The following is a 21414-nucleotide window of genomic DNA, read 5'->3' as shown; positions in this document are numbered from 1 at the left end:
CCTTCCTTCTTTCCCTCCCAAGCCCGGGAAGGAAGAGAGCAGGACTTCTTGAGAGGAAATGCCAAGGTAAAGGCGCTGAAGGAGGTTGCTTTTGTTTTGTTTCGGCCCGAAGCTTTGGGCTGGCTCCTCTTCTTCGCGCGCGGTGTTTTGGGTTAAAAAACAAACAACAGAGAGAGAGTGTGTTTGTATGTGTTTGTGCGCATGTTACATTTTAGCAGAAACCGGCGCACCCGGTTGCTTTGCAAAAAAAAAAAGTTCGGGCTTCTCTCGGCGCATCTCCCGTCCTTTGCCTGCAAGCGAGTCAGATAATACGTATATATGTGTGTGAGAGAATGCGCGCCTCGAAGCCCATCTGAAAGACTTCTTCATTTGTTTCTTCCTTCAGGGTCTTGCGTTAGCCTTGTCGAGAGGAGGAGGAGGAGGAGAGGGGCGTTTAAGCTCTTTATTACTCGGAGGGAGAGAGCTTGGCAGATGTCCCAAGCGAGAGAACCTCTTCCTTCAGGGCCTGAAGGGCCAGAGCGCGCAGCTCCGGCTGAAAACAGCTTTTTGATCTCGCTCCCTCGAGGTAAGTTGCTCGAAAGTTTTTCTTCTGGGGGGGAAGAGCCGCGACGGCTGAACAGCTGAAATGATGCAGCTGAGATTAGGCTGTGTGCATTGGGAAGGGGAGGGGTGGGTGTGTTGCCTTTTCCAGGCCGCTTACAGCTTGCTTACCTTCCCTACATCCTGTTAGGAAAGTGTGTGTGTGTGGGGGGGGGTGGAATTATTCTGCAATACAGGCACAAAATGCGGGGTTTTGTGTCCCTGTGTCACTTCCTTCTCCAGAGCTTTCCTCTAGATGCATTGACTCCTGGCATTTTTTTGTTTGTTGCCATTTTTGCCACACCTCCCAAATTCCGAAGCAGGCCGAGGAATGCTGGACTAAATATGTACAAAACCCTTATTTTTCGCCTTGTAGAGTAGTAGTTTTGAAACTGGAGGGGAGGGGGCAGGTGCTCTCAGGCTAGGCCTTTATCTTCTCCCTACCAAGCTGCCTGAAAGTGTGCTCGTGAGCAGCTGCTCCAGAGTAGATAGGCTTTAAAATGCTTATACATGCAACAAAATGTTTGTAGCTCCATGACTGTAGCTCAGTGGTAGAACGTCTGCTTTGCATGTAGAAGGTCCCAGCATCTCCAGGTAGGACAGGGAGGGACCACTATCTGAAACCCAGGAGAGCGGCTGCCAGTCAGTGTAGGCAATACTTGAGCTTGATGGACTACTGGTTGGTCTGTGTAAGGCAGCCTCCTATGTGTAGCTGGCTGTTTACTTTCAATTTTGTTTTAAAATTTGCCTTCCAGATTCTCTAGGCGACAAGTTTAAAGTGAGCACATTCAAGTGGGAGGATGTGTGACACTGTTTATTGTAAAGGTTTCCGTGTTTTAACAACATTTAAAGTGTTTTAGATTTTGGAATACCTTTTTCTATAAATAAAATGAGAGGCATTTAAGTAATTTTTTTTCTTTTACAGGCAATATGTAGTATTTTAACCACTTCATTGTTTTTATTCATTTAGAACTGACACTTTGTCTTTAAATGATACTCAACTATGCACAATAATATTTGAAGACCAAAATAAATACTTACACTAGTCCACAACTGTATAGTGGCAATATTGTTGCAGCAGCAATCTAAACTCAGGGATGAATTTGACACACTAGAAATATGTGTTAATAATAACAAACCTTTCTTCTTGTAGAAACGCTTAACTATCCTTGCCATGTAACTTTCGTCAGAAGTAAACTTCTAAAGAATTCATAGGGAAAATCAATAACAGCCCAATCCAAGGAAGGTTTACTTTAAAGTAAATCCCACTGTGATCAGTGGGATTTTCACCCTCATAAAGAACATTTGATTGCAGCCTTTTAATAAGTTGAAGGTAAATTCCATTTAGCATGGTGGTACTTACTGAATAAAACACGCATAAGATTGAACTGTATGGCACAGAGTTGCTGCAGAGGTTACTAAGGTAACTTTTCCACTTACACAATGGCAGTGACTAAGGGTATCTTTTACCAGTGTTGTCCAGTGCACGAGTTACACCTCTCCCTGGCAAAGTTGGACAAAGTCATGGTCATTCATGCCCTAGTGACCTCCAGGTTGGACTTCTGTAATGCATTCTAAATAGGATTGCTTAGTGTTTTCAGAAAATTCAGCTATGACAAAATGCTGCCAGTTTATTATCTGGAGTTGGGTGTATGCCTGCAAACATCAGCGCTGTTTTATGGAACACTTTTTGAGCTATTAAGGAACAATATATAATGTATGGACATACTTAGGCCACTTCCATGAGCATTTCTCAGATTTGAAACCTGTCAATGGTCTGTTGCAGTGTATGGGTATCTCGTTTACTTAACACACATGGAGATGCAAACAAGAATCAAACTTACTTGCTTTTTGAGATGCCTTAAATGTATCTCAGGTCTTTAAAAAAAGCAAGATTCCTTTCCATAGAATCTGTATTAGAACCATTCTTCTTTGTATGGCTATGTTGTCATCAAAGAAACCGTGATGTGAAGCTTCCCATTCATAGTTTGTTTGTGTGAAACAAACCGCAATCCCTGGTTGTATGTAACACTAAGCCAGGGTTGTGGTTTGCTGCATGGTAAACTGTTAACTTTTGACCAAACTGCAGGAGGCAGTGGAAGACAGGAGTGCCTGGCGTGCTCTGGTCCATGGGGTCACAAAGAGTCGGACACGACTAAACGACTAAACAACAACAAACTGTTAACTGTGGTTATAGTTGGTTCATGCACACAAAATTTTATTCTAGAATCAATGGAGACTACGGTATTTGTTTTTTCCTGATAAAGTTCACATACAGTCTAGATCTATTGCATATTTTTAGCCCCTGAAAAACACTTCTTGATAAACTGGTTTCATTCAGAAAACAAAAGTTACCATATTTTTCGCTCTATAAGATGCACCAGACCACAAGACGCACCTAGTTTTTGGAGGAGAAAAACATATATTCTGAATCTCAGAAGCCAGAACAGCAAGAGGGATCGCTGCGCAGTGAAAGCAGCAATCCCTCTTGCTGTTCTGGCTTCTAGGATAGCTGTGCAGCTGTGCATTCCCTCCATAAGATGCACACTTACTTTTTAGGAGGGAAAAAGTGAGTCTTATAGAGCAAAAAATACGGTAATTGCAGATTGACCCTGCATTGGTCTGCAGTGTGACCATTTGAAAACAGATGTAGGCGGTCCCAGAAATGCTCTTTCCAATACCTTGCTACTACTGGCTAGCTGCCAACAAGAACAGACCAGTAAGATGTTTGAAATGCAGGTTCATATTATCTCCCAAGCAAGTTTAGCCGGATTCAGGGATTTAATGATGTTTTGTCCGGTTATGGCACAAAACCCCCCAAATATTGATTCCCACAATGTGACCACTTTTCACAGGTCCACCGCATGTGCTGGTGTGACACTGTTGACATGTACCTCCTCCAGCAAGTTTGGGGTGAGTGGCGCTGATATGGGCTAGTCTGGCTGGTGCTGAGTTTCTTTAACAGAAGTGGACACCAATATGAAGGAAAATGGATTTGAAGGTGGCATACACCAGGATTGCAATCACCAGTTCTTTCTTCATTTACCTTGGCCATATGCAGGGAGAAAAAGGCATGGATAGTCTAATCACAGGAAGAGTTTTAAAGCACACATCAGGTGACTTGACCCTCCATACCCTGTTGTGGATGGCTTACTCTAGAATCAATCAAGATTAAAAGCATGTTGAGGACAAGCATAAATGATTCAACATTGAGAAAAACTACATTTCCAGCTATGTATTGTTATTTGTATCCCAGATTTTATGTGTAATCTCAGTGCCATTTTAGATACTAGTATAAAGAGAGATGATCTATTTATGCTGTTTAGTGCTACAGTTGAAAGATCAGCCTCAAAATTTTGCCATTTTCTTAGGCCCAAACTATCCTGTGCAGCAGACCCACATCTTTTAAAAGCAGATGAACACCAGTAATGTATAAAGTGGAAAATGAGGATGTAATTTAAAAGGTCATAAGGGTGTGTGATTGTGGAGAGAGGAGGCGGAACTTTTTGCCTGCCAATGAAATTAGGAGTTGTCTGGATGTCAAGCTGCCACCCTATTTCCCTCACCTACTCACCTTCTGTAATTCCAGATGTTTGGGTGGTAGTCAGTGGTGAGAAGTATTCAGCACATGGTCATATATTATTACTTAGTTGTGGTGCATCAGAGATTTCCCCCCCTAGAGATTTCTAGAGATTTTTGCCCTACAGGTGCTTTACTATCCTGTTGCTGCCAGGCATATACATTTTTATGTTCCCAAACGTTTTAGATGCAGTTTTAATTTTGCTAACTATTTTATTATTTTGTGGCTTTTAGTTTGCTGTATTTTTTGTATTTTCATGTTATTTTGTAAACTGCCCTGGGAATATAATTGAAAGGTGGCATAAATATTCTTATAACAAACCAAATTGTGAAGTTCCTGCCTTCCTTGCCATAATTGAGGAACTGCAACCAGACTTGCAACGATTTGTTGGTACCTTCTCCTTCACACTCTTCCTTGCATTCACACTATCATTCTGAATGGTTAATGGACCTCACCATTACAAAAAATAAAGCAGTGCAAGCAGATACTTCCTGAAACACCTGAAACAAAGACTGATTAATTGAAACATTGGTATGTTTATAATTAGGAGGAAAATCTTATTCTGGATGAGAGCTGAGCCTTGGCGGCTCAGATCTGAAGCACAGGACAAGGGAGTGGGTGCAAGATCTGAGCCAAATGGAGCCAAACTCTAATATGGAAATGTGGGGGCCTTGTGTGTCATAGAAATTCAGCCAATGGAATGGCCCTCCACTGAGTAGATTATGTACTATTCAGTCACTAGCTGCATTTGCCTTTGTATGATGATGCTAACAGGAGTCAGTAATATCTGCAAAGCTTCAGAGACAGCAGCCCATAATACGCACAGTTGAGTCATCATGTAACTTACTGTAAATGTTTCTGAGTTCTTGTTTGAGTTGGAGCTTTTTTGAGTTTGGAGAACTGCGACAAGTAAAGTGATGCAGCTGTCTTTTAATTTTATTTCTCCTGCTCACTCCCATTTCCCTTTGTTAGAGAGGCTTCCCACTTGTGTTGCAGTTTCCTAAAAGTGCCACTCAGGACTCATAGATCCGTAACCTGTTGTGAACTAAAAGTATTCTAGAACAGTGGTTCGCAATTGGTGGTCCACGGATCCCAGGGGGTCCACGTAATCCACTCAAGGTGTCTGTGGCACCATTCACATAACAAAAACTACCATAAAGGTATCAAAAAATTCAAAAGCAGGGGATCCATGGCTTGGATTTTATAAAACAGTGGGTCCACAGTACTTAGCTAACTGGGGACCACTGTCCTAGAAGGTACATTTATAGCACAATCTTATGCATGTTTACTCAGTTGTGTTCAGTGGTGCTTTTTCCCTAATAAGTGTGTTTAAGATTTCAAACTTAGTGAGGTTATTATTTATTGTTTAATAATACTGTACAGAGAATGAACAAAGTGATTTTCTAAGGACGTTTTGCTGCATATCAACTCCAAATTGGGTTGTAACTTGAGGTTGGTAAGAGTGAAATGAATATAGCCGTCACACAGTTTCTTAGATGGGCAGATATGCTTTGGAAAGAGGTACTTTTTATGAGAGAAAGCTATGACATTTTTGCTATTGTGCTTCAATAGAAATAACAGTAAATCAATACTGCTAAAATATCGAGTTTCACAATTACTCTAATTTTTCCACATTTTGTGCCACCTTTTACTGGTAACTGGTTTTAATGTTATGAGTAATTGGATTCCCCCTCCTGCCCCTCTTAACGGTTGAAAAAGTTGCTAAGATTTTTCGTATTTATTAAATGCTACAGTTTTGAGTGATGAGTAATACCCTTTGAGACAATAGTGTCTTGTATTATCGTCTTATGTTACATTGTTCTTCTTGCTTCTAACACAACTATGAATTTATTAGTATCAGCCAAGAAAATGCAAGATTTCTCGACAAGCTTAAGTGTAAATGTCGCAAGGACATACTTCTGCATTCAGTTTCTTGTGCATAATTTCAGTTAAGATGATTAATTCCCATGTGGCGGTGACACATGCATATTCTTCTGAAGTCAAAGCCTAAACGACTTTAGTGACATTGGCTTTTACCTCATACTATCTTGGTCTGCCTAGTACAACAGTTTCCGATCTCGGATTCTTTTCCAGTCAGAACTTTGAACCGAGTGATGCGGTAAGGGCAAACGCAACAGAGTTGATATTTCCTTTGAAGTTTCTGCTGCAGTCATTGCAATGCTAAAAAGGCAAACAGCTTTTTACTTTGAAATATGACATGGCTCTTGTAGAGTTGGAAGGGACCCCAAGAGTCATCTAGTCCAGCCCCCTGCAAAACAGGAATCCTGCCCGCAGCCGTTCCTAGGTGGGCTCGAACCACCAGCCTTCTGGTTAACAGCCAGATGCACTGATCCATCGCACCACAGAGACCACCTGCCATGGAACCTTTAAAGAAAGATCTGTCATCAATCACAGCTCTTCAGTGCACATGTACCGGTACATTGTTTAATTGAACTACAATACACATATCTAAAGGTTGGCCATGAAAGTATCTAAAATGCACTTCCTAAATTCAAAATGTTTGTGCAAAATTTGCTTTCCCTTTAATTATGTTTGCCAATTCTAAAATAGTGCAGATTGGGGGTATTTGTGTAATCGCTGAAGTATGTAGGCTGGAAAGCACTTCAAAAGTTGGCCACATAAAGATATTTGGAATTGCTTTATTAAATAGGATTTTGTTCATATGACTGGTGCTTTTCTTAAATTTAGATATATGAATGTAACATTATTTTTCTGTGTATCAGAAATCTTCAGCTTCTATGCATGTGTGTGTGTGTGTGTATGTGTATATATATATATATATATATATATATATATATATATATATAGGATTAGTCTTTTAAAAGAGGCCCCGTGGAACATGTGTACTGTGTATCCATGGGGCCTCTTTTAAAGGACTCACCCTGTGTATACATACATATATGACATGACTAAATGACTAAACAGCAACATGCATACATACACATACACACACACACAGAGAGAGAGAGAGAGAGAGAGAGTATCTGTGCAGCATGACTCACCCTTTCTTGTGATTCTGGCCAAAGTACTTTGGAGTTTAAGTTTTCAAATGGACTGTGAAGAACTTTGGAGGTTCAAAGTTTTTAATTGTACATAACTCCAATAACACAGCTTTCCAATAACACAGAGCCAGTCCTGTGTTACAGAGGGAACATGATTGTTGCGCTTTTGAGGTTTCATCCCATGTGATCAGTGATGTTGAAATGAGGGAGATCTCACAGGAGAGCCAAACAATGGGGTTGCTTGCCATAGTAACATGTCTTGCCCATGTGACCAACACTTTATAAGACCAGCAGGTTGGCCTTTTGGTGCTTTTTTCAACTGAGGATGTAAGAAATGAGAGGGCATCTAGTAAGGCCTTCTCAGTATCAGCTTCAACACTTTGGAATGACCTCTTTATGGCGGTGTGCCTTGCACCATCATTGCTTTAATTTAGTACACAGATGTGGAACTATAGGTATTATAGAATTACAATACAGCTGGAACTTCTGATGCTGATACTAATGCTGATATTTTAGTTTGCTGTTTAAATGTTTTATATTAGGTATTTATGCATTTTTTTAAAAAAATTGTGGAACACTCTGACCATTTTGTAAATGCTGGTACAGAAATGCTTAAGTATATAAAATAATACTTGAAAATGATATCATTTTTACAGTAGGTGGCAAAGGTTCCAGCTGTTTAACAACAGCAACAACTAAGGACTCAGCTATACAGCTGCAAATAAAACATTTTAAGTGTGTTTTAAGTGCAATATACAATGTGACACTAGATGGCGAGCCTTATGGAAAATTCAATGTATTTTTAAAAACGCTTTTTTAAAAAGCGTTTTCAGAACATTTTTTTATATGTGTGTAGATTCCACATAAAACTCACCCTCTCAGTTAGACTACAAAGAAAAGAAAACCAAGGGAAAAACCTGGAGTGGATTTTTGCATGAAAGGGCTGAGACTGAGAGTTTGGTTTTGGTTCTCAAAATAAATTCCTGTGCTAATCATATGTTCTAAGATACTGTTTACCCTTCATTAACTCTAAGTCTGGACCTCTGAGCCACTATGCAAACACTTGGCTCCAGCTTGCGGAACTCCCGAGATCAAGTAATAACCACCACCACCAAAGCAGATCCTACAAGCGTGAAGTCTCTTTACCCCTTAGTATGTTTCAGTGTGGGAATGGTTAGGACAGAAGGAGAAGTAGTTTTCTTAACTTGCTGCAACTGAATAATAAATTGGGAGAACAATCATTATATAGTTTTAATTATCCTTAATCTCTTTGCTAATACTTAACTCTTGCAGTTTAGCCATGAACAATTTATAAGAGAACGGTTTGGTATATTCTTGTTGATAAAGCAGCTTGGAAAGGAAGGGGTAAATCTTCTTAAATTGCTTATAGTGTAATCCTTTGTTGTTGTTTAGAAAAATGTGATAGAGGAAGAACAGCGCTAGGAGAGAGAGAGATCAGAGAACCTTCAAATAACCCAAATATACAAGTAGATACAGAGGACCAGCCTGTCTGGGGGAATTGCACTGGTGATGACCTCATCAGAAGTAAGTATTTCCAGAACTAATTGCTGCTGTTTAGACTTGCCTTTTTAGTGTAATCTTGTACTGACTGTTGATGTAGCTAAATCTGTGTCAAATGCATTTGTGTAGAACTGTAATGTGTGTCAATAGAATTTCTTCTCAGGGATGATTTCTGTCAGTCTTCATCATCAAAGAGTACCTAGAGATAAACAAGCTGTTTTTGTGACTTGAGCAAACATGCATTATACCATGTCAGGCAGCGCATCCGTGCAATTATTATTTTAAGATCCCATAATGCTGTTTTCCAAAGCAAGTGCCCTTCGAACAATCTTGAGATTTGTCAGTCTTGTTGTGTGTTAGGGAGAGAGGAGAGTGCCTTCAGATTCTCTACAGAAGGCAGTGATTCAAGTTTTCAAGTTATAAATTCAAATTTCATCCAGCCTGATTTCCGCGAGTAGCTAGTCTTAATGGCTCCAATTATCTGCTTTTGCCTGTCTCCCCCTCATACAGATGGGATAATATAGGGCCAGTCCTATCAAATTCTGCTTGTGGATTTCCCTTAGGCATTTGGTTGGCCACTGTGAGAACAGGATGCTGGACCTAGAGGGGGTGTTTGCCTGATCCAGCAGGTTCTTATGTTCCTAATTTCCAGGTCTGCAGTGAACAGGGATGTTCACAACAATAAATGAGGGTGTGCAGGAAAGCGTGGTGTATGTAGGAAGTTGTCTTATGTGTAAAATCTTCACTTCTGCATCAGTGGCTTTAGAAGATTGGGATGATGGTTTGCATGTTTCGTGCAGCACATGTTCTTGATGGGTCTTCCTTAATGGTCTAGTAAAACTGCATTGGAATTAAAAGATATGAGTATTCCATTGTGTAGAAAATGGAATCAGTCAAAAGTGAACATTTTGGATTGAGGACATACAAAGCAATTATTTGGAAAAAAAATAAGAATTGTTAAGTAAGACTGATTTGCCAAGGAATTTGCTTTTCTGTGTTGCTTTGAACATAATACGCATCATAATTTTAACAAGAGACTTGCTTTCTGTTTACTGCTGCTTTAATGACTCAATATTTTTTTCTCCTTCCAAATGGATTGTTTATCCACCTACGCAGTTTCAAATATTGCTCTGTTTGTTATAAGTCTTCTTAGCTTTCCCATTATAAATGTTTCCAGATGTTTTGCTTTTCTTATTATTGTAAAAAAAAAAATACAGCAAGATAATAACTTTTGGGCAGTTAAACAGCTTAACACTGTCAGGAAATTCTTCTTAATGTTCAGTCTTAATTCTTGTTCTTGTCATTTGGACACCTTGCTTCAGCTTCTACCCTGTGGATCAGGCCTGGGGAGTTTTGTTCAGCCTGAGAGCTACATTCTTTCATAAGCAGCTTTCCAGGGGCTGCATAGCACTGACAGGCATAGTGAGAAGCAAAAGTGGATATGACACTTGCCTTCCACAGTAGGATACATTCCAGCCTCACAAAGGTCCATGATTCTATCCCACTTCTCCTTCCAGGTATTAGCAAGAAGAGGCATCATCAATGTTCATGAGCATGTTCCATCTAGGCAAAAGCACTTAAGATGGACACAGAGACCTGGGAGAGGGTACATGACCTAAGGAGAACCCTGACGGAGGGCCAAACAGAGACCTAAAGAGCTGCTTTTGACCTTGTGGCCTGAGATTCCTCACCCTTTCCATAGAGCAGCAGAAAATAAATAGGGTCCATCATGTATGTGACAGCCTTTCAGATATTTGAAGATGACTGTTACATCTCCTCTTAGTTGTCTCTTCTCCAGGCTTCATCCAACGATTCCTTCTTTGTGTTTTCTTTAAAATTGACATTTTCCTAGTAAATTAAGAGAAGTTAAAAATAAAAAAATGAGAAGTAAACTTAGAGTTGTATCCATAACGCAAGTAAACATACTATTGTCACATCATGCCTTGCTATTTTCACCCTTCAAAGTGCAATGTTACGCAGCCAATCATTTCAGCTTTTAATTTGAGCCCCTTTAGGATCTTATGAGACATTTTCCTTGAAAAGAGAAGCTGTCTGATTCCATTGTCACCATTCACATAAGAACATAGCCTATTCTGCCAAATTCCACCAATATACTTGTTTTTCCATTATTTTTCTTTGTTTGAATGACACACATTACTGCAAAATTACCATAGTAGGAGTTAATTCAGCACAATTTGTTCGATATTCTATAGCAATAAGCAATAGAAGTTGAAGGAGCAATAGGCATGGGTCTTGTAGACTTGTTCAGATTTAATCTTCCTGTTGCTCAAACAGGACTTCAGCTTTGTGATATTTAAGAAAACAAGAAGCATCTCCCATATATTCAAACTGTCATGAATAATTGATTAATAATAATCCAGTTCTCAAGATTAAATAGCCTATTATATGCTGAAGTTTTACAGATAGAAAGGTCACTGCCATCCATCATTTCAGCTTCAAATTTATCCTCTTCTTCACTAAACATCCACCTTGTTCTTTCTGGAAAGGGGTATTTTTATCCATATTGGAGGGAGTGGGGAGGATAAACTTCTGGGATATGTTGTGTACTATTCAGTAAGTGGAGAAATTTGGTAAACCCAAGCCATAAAAAATGTAGAACAAGCGCCTTTCAAGGTAATGCACTAATGTACTAAAATAAAAATAAATAAAAATCCCCCACAGTGCAAGAGAAACTGAAGTGGTAGTTTTTTCAGTGTCCGCATTAGAGAATTGTTCTCTGAGGGGCTCATCATTTAGGACTGATTCACATGATCAGTCATATCAGATAATACCTTGCTTGTGTGAAATCTCTATTGCATTCTCAGCTCTTAGGTGGAGTTTCCTTATTGGGTTAGTTTACACTGAGGCCCAACAGAAAATATACTGAAAGCTACTTCGTGCCAAAGTTATTTATCCAGTCAGATGATGTGATGGCTTTCAAAGAGTGATTTTAATAATGTACAGGACTTTCATTGCTCAGTTACATGATGTTTTATATAATGGGGTGTTTCCAGCTACCCCACCCCTTATAAGACGCTTCTGCAACATCATGGGAGGGGTCTTTCTAGGACTAAGGTGAAACCGTGAAGCTCCCTTGTTATTTTTGCTATTGGATGCTGCATGTTTTATTAATCTTGTTGAATTTATAGTATTTAAATGTGCTTTTTTGTATGGCTGTTATATTTGCTATTGTTTTGCTGTGTTATTTTGAAATTATTTTTGTAGTGTTGGTTTGAAATGTATTCCTGTTTTCTTTGTTGTAAGCTTCTTTGAGCGTGATTTTGTGTGTGTGAAAAAGTGGCATACAAATTGACTGACTGACTGACTGACTGAATGAATGAATGTTTTCAGACGACTGGAGCCAGCGCTTGAATGAGAAAGAACTGTCAGTGTTATCAAGCTTTGTATTAAGAATTACCCATATATACTGAACTTAAATCTAAGAAAAGGACACGAGGCTACTATCTTCTAATTGTTCAAAAAGTGTTGGTCATATTAATAGTGATGATTCGAAAGAGGACTAAATCTACAGGCAGTGTGTTATCTGGGGGAATAACTTTGCTTTCCTGCCTAAGACTGATGTTTGCTATTTTTATTATGTATGAACAATCTGATGTTCGTTTGCCTGGGTGCAGGGTCCAGTGAGCAGAGTGGGATTTGCCTGTTAGTAGACATGCACACAATTATGCTGCATGTTCAGTCATTAATCCAAAAAGTTTTAGGTAATGTGAACCCCAAGTCGGAAGATCATTATCTTAACAATGGAAAGTCCTAATTATTTGTCACTGTCCTTTCCTTGTTAATCTCTCCATAACTCCAATTAGCAACTAAAGTTTTGATGCTTTTTAAATAAAGTACATAAAGCAATATATTGTTTGAAGCGAATATTACTTAAATCGCTCCCTGCCCCGTAGCTGTAATGCATCCTTATGAACCTACCAGAAATAAAGCTGCATTTTATGTTAAGATGTATGTTTTCATTTGGTTCCAGTATATTTCAAAGAAGCTTGCCTGTGTATAGCATACAAAAATAAAAATAAAAAAATAACCTGCCCACACCTTTCCTGAAATAATACTGTGGAGTAAGTGAACTGGCATTGTGATAGTCTGCAATTTTCTAGAATAATGATATATTCAATTAACCATATTTAGCATTTGAAACACAAAATAAGATACTTTGCCAAATTATAAAGGCGTAAGATGGTTTAAAATGTTAGCCATCTCCAAAATAACCAGTCCTTCAGTAGCACAAGATATTTTAAACAAAAATGGTGTGGTAAATACTCACAGATACATTTTACTACCATCTACAGTGGTACCTCATGTTACATACGCTTCAGGTTACAGACTCTGCTAACCCAGAAATAGTGCTTCAGGTTAAGAACTTTGCTTCAGGATGAGAACAGAAATCGTGCTCCGGTGGCGCGGTGGCAGCAGGAGGCCCCATTAGCTAAAGTGGTGCTTCAGGTTAAGAACAGTTTCAGGTTAAGTATGGACCTCCGGAATGAATTAAGTACTTAACCAGAGGTACCACTGTATATGAGAATAGTGCTCTCTTCGAGTCTATATAAGGTATATATCTGAATGGAATAGCTTTGTATTTGTGTGCTCTGCAGGTTGTCCTTGAACGTAAAGGTAAAGGTACCCCTGCCCGTACAGGCCAGTCGTGACCGACTCTGGGGTTGCGCGCCCATCTCACTTAAGAGGCCGGGGGCCAGCGCTGTCTGAAGACACTTCCGGGTCACGTGGCCAGCGTGACGAAGCTGCTCTGGCGAGCCTTCACCAGCGCAGCAAACGGAAACGCCGTTTACCTTCCCGCTATAAAGCGGTACCTATTTATCTGCTTGCACTTAAGGGTGCTTTCGAACTGCTAGGTGGGCAGCAGCTGGGACCGAACAACGGGAGCTCACCCCGCCGCGGGGATTCGAACTGCCGACCATACGATCGGCAAGTCCTAGGCGCTGAGGTTTTACCCACAGCACCACCCGCGTCCCGTCCTTGAACGTAACTATGAACAAAAGCAGCCTTGCCTACATCTGTCTGTGTACCAAGGGTTAACTAGAATGGGTAGTGGCTGCATAGCTGATTTAATTCAGTTTTCAGATATAAGTCTACACTTAATAGTGGTATATAGATAGTGACAGACTCTCACATATATAGGTTTTGCCTCTCACATATATAGGTTTTGCCTTTTCACTTGCCTTGGAACCACACTGAACCTGGCTGGAGATCTACCAGAATTTGACTGTGTTGTTATGCATCTGGAGGTTTGGGAAATGTTGTACACCTTGCCAAATAGATATGGAGGCCTCTTGCATGACAGGACTTGATGTCACTGTGTCAAGTTGGGGCAGGAGGCTCCAGTGCATGAATATACAGCCTGTTATGTATCTAAAGACTGCAAGTTTTTAGTGAGTGGAATTCAGCTATGAGAAAGATTCCAGAGATGCACCTCTGGAATTGCCAATGAATTCATTTATTCAGTACTAATACTATACTGGAGTGGAATCCAGTAATTTTGTCCACTTCTGACTTTAGAAGGTGGTATTAGTCCATGAGGCCTTTTCTCTGGCACTTTTTTCAGGGCTGGAGACTGTTTTTAAGAACATTTATAGTTAGTATCAGTTGGAGCTGTGTTATGGTTTAAATTTAAAATGTAGAGATATTGTGGTTAAGAGTTGCCTCTTAAGGATGTAAGGAGGAGGATAGCAGACCTGGTTTCTTTCACTTTTGTGGTGAGCTGAGTAATTATATTTTGCTTAGGGCATGAGAGTTGGAACTGCTGCTACTTATAATTTGTACTTGGAAATGCAGGCATATATTGCATATTATGTGTGGCTTTAAGCCTTTTCCTTTTTGAGCTAGAGGGAGTTCAGTATGTGTGAAGAGTACTTCACTTAGAAATATTCACAACTTGAGCTGTGTCCCTGTGCTATAAATATACCACAGTTCACTTATAAAGCCCTGAAAACAATGGGACTAATGCTTCTCTGCCGTGGTACATGGAGTGCGGCAGTATCCCATCAAGATTGCTATGGGGAATGGGAGCTTGTGTAGCTCAATGGAGGGGAGAAGACAAGGCTGGATGTGAATTGTAGAAGACACATAATAGCTTGATATGGAGTGTGAGGATGTGTGTGTGTATGTGTGTGTGTGCGTGCGCACGCGCGCATGTACACAAACACACACACACAATGGAACTGGGGTGGAGTTATGTTCTATGTGAAAATACTTGCATACATAGGCACTGCAGTTAAGAACACTCCAATTACAGTCGTACCTTTGAAGTCGGGTGGAATCCGTTCCGGAAGTCCGTTCGACTTCCAATACTTTCGGAAACCAAAGCACAGCTTCTCATTGGTTGCAGGAAGCTCCTGCAGCCAATCGGAAGCCGCAGAAGTCCCGTCAGTCGTTCGGGTTCCAAAGAACATTCGCAAACCTGAACACCCGGAGGCTTGCAGCGTTCAGGAGCCAAAACGTCCAAGTACCAAGGCGTTCGGGATCCAAGGTATGACTGTATTCGATTTTTAAAAATAAAATAGAATTATTATTCTTTTAGTGGCTTCACCAGTAGATTCTTCTCCATGAAGTTTGGAAGGGGAAAGGAAAGGAAAGTTATTGAATAAAAATAAGAAAATATTTACACATGGTTGTAGCAACTGTGTGTGTTAAACATTTTTCCATGTACAAAGTGTTTTTGAAAAATAACCAAATTTCACACAAAAACATTGGTTATGTTGGAAATATTTGTAAATGTGGTGTGCGCTAAATAAGCTCTAACAGGACAATGTTGTTTTGTTCTATACATTTCTGAAAGGGAGAGGAGCATTTTTAATTGAAGTATTCTGTTGTCTTTTGTAAAAATAAAAATGCTGCATGTATTTTATCATGGCATATCTTTACAATGTTCAAAATAAAGCAAAAAGCTCTGCTGATATTTGGTGCCCATTCAGTTAATTCCACAAGATAAGGACTTCTGAGTACCTCTGGCCTCCGCTATATTGAAACTATGGGAGCATAATGATTTCATAGAGATTTATATCTTCTTCTGTGAACTGAGAGGAGGATCAGAATTTTAACTTGCTTGGGGGGGAAAATAGCATGGATAATTTCATCCCATTATGGCTGTCTTTGCCATCTCCTTTGTGAATGTTCTTTTACAAATTTACAAGAGCAAGATGACTGGTGTTTTTCTTTTCTTTCTCAATTTTGAAACCTTGTGGTCACTGCTTATAAGGGACATGAAACTCTATAGTCTAGTAAGAAAAATGCTTTAACCATTTGGGGGGGGGTTGAGAGAGAGAGAGGAGTTGAAAAACCAGTATTGTACCTAAAGTGTTTGGCACTGATTTCAAATAAGCTACACTTTACTTCCTTTTAGGTAAGAAAGTGTATAAGTTTTTAGGAAAGTTTATCTTTGCAATCCATGGTCAAGAGTACTCTTAGGAATTATTTTGGTAGTATTGTTAGAATATCTTTCATGTCATAAATATAAATATTGTGTCCTAAGTTCTTTGTATTAAATAATACAGTACTAAGTCATAATTTTGCCAGAAATATAGTAGTGCACCCAACATTGCAGTTCCATAGGCACTGCAGACTTCCATGCATGCAGTGGAACCCCATTGTCCTCTCCTGTCATCTCCAGCCCCCTATGTAACCTCAAAATCAGCTGTAGAGAAGGACCATTTGAAGCAGATTTTGGGGGTGCACAGAGAAAACAGAGCACTGTTGTATGAGTGGAACACAACAGGTTGGATATAACCCTTTACTAAATTTGAAGGATCTGCTTATGGCAAGTAAATATAAAAATATGAATTTCATCCTTCATCTTGCTGATCATGGAACAAGCAGAGGTATCCTCCTCTGTGGCCAGCATGGGACCCAACTGGTCTGGTGGGAAAGCAACACCGCCTCCTGCTAGCCTGCACACCTAACCATATATAAAAAATTCTACCTGCCTACATGGACTTCCTTATCACCTATGGATAATTAAAGTTTTAGAAGACTGATTTATTTAATGTGGTTTGCCAGCAACAATTAAAAGCCTACATCCTCCCCAGACATGTTTATGAAAGTGATGCCAATTGTGGCCAGCCAAGGCTGCCCCTGCTGCCCCCACATCTGTAAGGGCACCATTTTGGCCACCCATGTGTTAGTCTCCCTTTGTCAGTGTCAGGAGGTGGCAATGCAGAAAATATGTGATGTGGCTCCACATCACTATCCTGGAAGCCTCACAGCAAAAACGAATGATAACGAGTTAATAATGCAGTCCCTTCTGAACAAGCACCAAGCTGCTGGAACCTTTGATAGCATTTCTGGCATGTCCAGTGTTGTTTGCAGTACTTGTGAGTAATGGTCTAGTAGGTATAGTATTTTGGCATTATAAACCTAAAGCACTGTCATAAAACAAATTAACTGAGAAAACAAAAAATAAAGGAACATGTTCTGGTATGTAAAGAGGAAACTGAATGGGAAAAAACCCTTAGAGGAATAACCACCTGCCTTGCCCTGAGACCTCATAAATTTTTATGTGACAGAAAACAAAACACCCTTGATAATGTGATTAATGAAGGTGTAAGATGCTGATCAAGAATACTAATGCATAAAATGTTAGGGAGACTATAAATTAGCGTTATAAAATGTTGATCACTGTTGTAATTGGTCATAAAATTAGTGGTTCCAGTTAAGTGCTATGAAAATGTACAAAACTAGAGGTACAAATACAGTGATTTCTTCCCCATCATCTGGTAACACAACTTTAGTATTCATTACTGGCATTTCATAGCTTGCCATGAAGAGAACGCCCAACTCACACATGGGCTTATTGTGGCCGCTCTTTCTTGAAGCTAAATGGCTACTAAGATTACATTTCAGATATTATTTTCCTGTTGGTAATACAAGGGCTGAATCCTAAACCCACGTGTGCGCAGACGCACCGCTGCAGGTTGCGTTCTTTTCATGTTGCGAACGGGCCTCCAGAACAGATCCCGTTCGCAACCAGAGGTACCACTGTATAAGGTGATCTTATGTTTCAGTGTATTTCACAGCACCCATTTCTTCTCAAAACTGATTGCAGATAAGTGATTTGGTGAAACTAAATTATGTTATCAAAATACATGTTTTGGGGTGTAGAACCCGGTTTCCTAGACTGCATTCAAGCAGAACCCCAGATAAACCTCTGGGGCACCTGCTTAAGTTATAATGGCTAGTGCATATAAAGGGGATATGTAAACTTCTCTCCTTTTGCCCTTGGAATATCTGCCTGCTTTTAACACTTTCTCTTTCTATTTGAATTCTTTTTTAAAAAAATTAACAATTGTCCAGCAGCACCTTAGAGACCAACTAAGGTGCTACTGGACAATTTTTTAAAATTGATTTCAACTGCATCAGACCAACACGGCTACCTACCTGAATCTCTATATTTGATTATTTTTATTAGAAAACCATGCACCAGAATATGCAGAGTAATAACTACCTTTACCTATAGCCCCAATGAAACTTTATTTTTCCTTGGGTTCCAATTTGTACTATGAAAGCATCAAGTTTGTTTTAACTTCCATCACATTTGATATTTGTTTAGAAGTACAGATAGCTTTTGCAGTGGATAGTTGAAATTCTTCTGGCTTAAGGATCTCAGCACAAAGGGTGTGTTCTTGGGATGCCTTGCAAAAATGCTTTAAGTAGAGTGAGAACAATGGTATGAAAAATCCTTTTTGCATCCTGTAAGTGGAGTTCTGGGCTGTCTTAGTGAGGAATTTTCAGTAAACCTTCTGGGAAAAAAATCTACTTGCAATTTTGCTGGAGTATTTCTTCACAAAGGAAATCCTGTTTCATAATGATGTATTTCTTGTAAAACATGAGGAGGTTCCAAAGAAATAGTTGATGGCTGATAGTTGGTACTTTAGTTTCTTTGTAAAGTCAGCATGGTATTAAAAATTCAGCATGAAAAATTGATTTTAAAAAGATGGATTGTACCTTGATCATTTCTTGTTGTTTAGTTAATGTATGCCTTCTGTGATGTAGAAGGTGCAGTATATGCTACTTATTTCCTAGGAAATATTCAAAAATAATTGCTGACAAAAGCCACTTTACAGGTTGACTCAGAGGTATATCTTGCAACTTGAATGTTAATATTCCAGATGGTTGTGCATAGCTACCCAGTAAAGAATTGAAAGGAGGCTAGTCAGAGTTTGTAAAAGTTTGCATTGTTATTGATACTGTATCTTTATGGCTTAATACAGACATTTTGAAAAACCAAAATGGAGGACCTGTTTCAGAATATGTATAATACAAATTTAGGCTAACTTACAGAACACTGGAAACATTTGTAAACCTGACAAACTCTCTTCAAGCTAGTGGTTGCATAGATTTGGCTGGCAATTCTTCTACAATGAATGTATTTGATACTATATAGTCCATATCGTCTAAGGTGTTAATGGATTTTTAGCATGGCACAGGAAATAAAGAGTTGACTTCCTGATTCAAACATAACTTTTACCCTCCATAGTATATTATAAATCCAGCTTGACAAAATATTTCACAGGTCTAAGTATCAAGTCCAATTAATGCTTTAAATGAAAAATTCAGACTAATACTAACCTAATAGATTCCCTCCCATTTCCTTTGCACGTTCATCCAAGGGAGCCCTATGTTCTGCTATCAAAAACAATGCATTTTCCAACCCTAGCCCTTGCATAAAACGAAATTGCATGTGGATACTATATTGATTTTGAAAGGAGCATGGTAATTTGTATTTCATTTTGAACATCGCTTATGGGATGCAGTGTGGAGCAAATCCCAATATAGTTATTTTCATAGCAGGTTCCTGTAATAAATAATCGTAACAATAGTCCGCCCTAACATGTTCATGCACACACACATGCACATGCACACACACAAAAAACATATATATTAAGGGCACCGTCTGTCTTGAGAGACAGTGGAGTGTGCCTTTGGGGTTGAAGTCAAACCACTGTGTTAGCAGCACCAAAGTGACATCTCCAGGGCTGGAGATCCTGGGCTGCTCAGACAGCAAGACTCCAAGCTTGTGATATGAGGATGATGATGATGATAATTAATAAATTTTTTTTTTTTTATTTATACCCTGCCCTTCCCGGTTTAAAAACCGGGCTCAAGGTGGCTAACAGCAAATATAAAACATTGATTAAAATGCGACTTAAAAACAGCATAAAATACAACATAAAATGCAGCATCAATATCAATAAAATTAAAATATTCAGGGGTCATGGGGGGGGGGGGGACCCAGTCAGTAGACATCAAATGATCACCAGGGCTACCTGGCCAAGTTGGTCCTACTAGAGCCAGCAAGGAGACCAGGGAAGAATTTAAATGTGGGGTCCCAGAAAGGGTTTCTTCATAGAAGAGGACAGGGGGAAAGGGAATAGAGGATCAGGCTAATTCAAACTGAAGGCCAGGCGGAATAGCTCTGTCTTACAGGCCCTGAGGAAGGAGCCGAAGTCCTGCAGGGCCCTAGTCTCGTGGGACAGAGCATTCCACCAGGTTGGAGCTATCACTGAAAAAGCCCTGGCCCTAGTGGAGTATAGTCTGGCTTCCTTAGGGCCAGGGACCTTTAAGAAAGAAAGTACTTGGGACACTCAAAATAATAACTATGTAAATGTTTATTATTATTCTGTTATTATTCTGATGCGTAGAGTGCTTGTTATTGTTTTTATATTGTATATCTAGGTATCTCAAATTTTTCATGGAGTATTTTAATTTTATTCAATATGTAAAAAAACTAATTTGCATATTCAAAATTTAAGTAGCTTTTCTGAAATAAATAACAACACATATTTCCAACTTCAGAGGTGTAAATTATTTAAATCAAACTCAAAATAACCCACATAAATTAAGTATGTCATTGTTTGAACATACTTGTTTGATTTGCATTGCATTGCACTGCTCATTTTTTTGCACTTGTGCCCTCATATATTGAAAACTGAATTCTGCCCATGGTGCATTTCACAGTCCTTATAGCTGTTTATTAATTAGTGTTTGAAAATAGTTTTAATTTGTTTGAAAATTGTGTGTCTGTGTGCAATGAAAAGAAGTCTGTCTATATAAACACAGTTCACAAAATATATTCAAGCGATACTTTTTTGTCAGCTGGAAATTGCAGCAAGTTTGAAATCAGAATAAGAACGTGTGTAATCACTTCGTTCCAAGTCTCCAAAATTTTAGTAATAAATACATGTTAAATTCCTGGAACTATTTTATGCTATCTACTTACCTTACAATTAAATTACTGTGTAAAGTTGGTTAAGTAACACAAAAGTTATTATATTAAGGTGTGCTTTATGAAGAGGCCAATGACAGTACTGCAGTGAAACATGCTAATAGATTATATGCTGTAGCAATATATTGCCTTTTTATTGCTTTTCCACAGGCAGCAGATTCATGTATAGTTATTACTGGCTACATTATCTGCTAGTTTTCTATCAAAAGTGATTCATTCTATTGAATCATTAATCCAATACTTATCATTCTTGGTGAAAATTTTCTAGTATTAACACTGTATAAAAGATTGACCTAAATCCACTGGTTTTGCTGCACTCTAAGAACATTTTAACCATGGAAGAACAGTATTTCTTAAGACAGTTTAAAACTATTCATTGTGGATATTTAACAAGGTAGCATTCTATGTTGTGAGATACACACACACACACGAGTTGGTGACCAATGCCATCC

At 39.1% G+C, this 21414-nt stretch overlaps 1 protein-coding gene across 2 annotated transcripts in view; it reads left to right on the top strand.

The window, feature by feature from the left end:
* Positions 1–21414, top strand: part of MDFIC (MyoD family inhibitor domain containing) — a 42389-nt gene that overhangs the window by 268 nt on the left and 20707 nt on the right. The window contains exons 2-4 of one of the 2 annotated variants that reach the window (XM_083400078.1): positions 23–66; positions 386–565; positions 8596–8727. In XM_083400078.1, the coding sequence (XP_083256204.1) occupies positions 472–565; positions 8596–8727 (226 nt within the window). In that variant the 5' untranslated portion in view covers positions 23–66; positions 386–471. Of the gene's footprint in view, positions 1–22; positions 67–385; positions 566–2721; positions 2824–8595; positions 8728–21414 lie in introns of those variants that run through there. The other variant, XM_083400079.1, reaches the window with a different exon arrangement.

Source organism: Podarcis tiliguerta (assembly GCF_965153285.1).
Source record: "Podarcis tiliguerta genome assembly, chromosome: 10".
In the NCBI taxonomy this organism is placed as follows: domain Eukaryota; kingdom Metazoa; phylum Chordata; class Lepidosauria; order Squamata; family Lacertidae; genus Podarcis; species Podarcis tiliguerta.
This window is presented reverse-complemented; position numbering and strand designations above follow the sequence as displayed.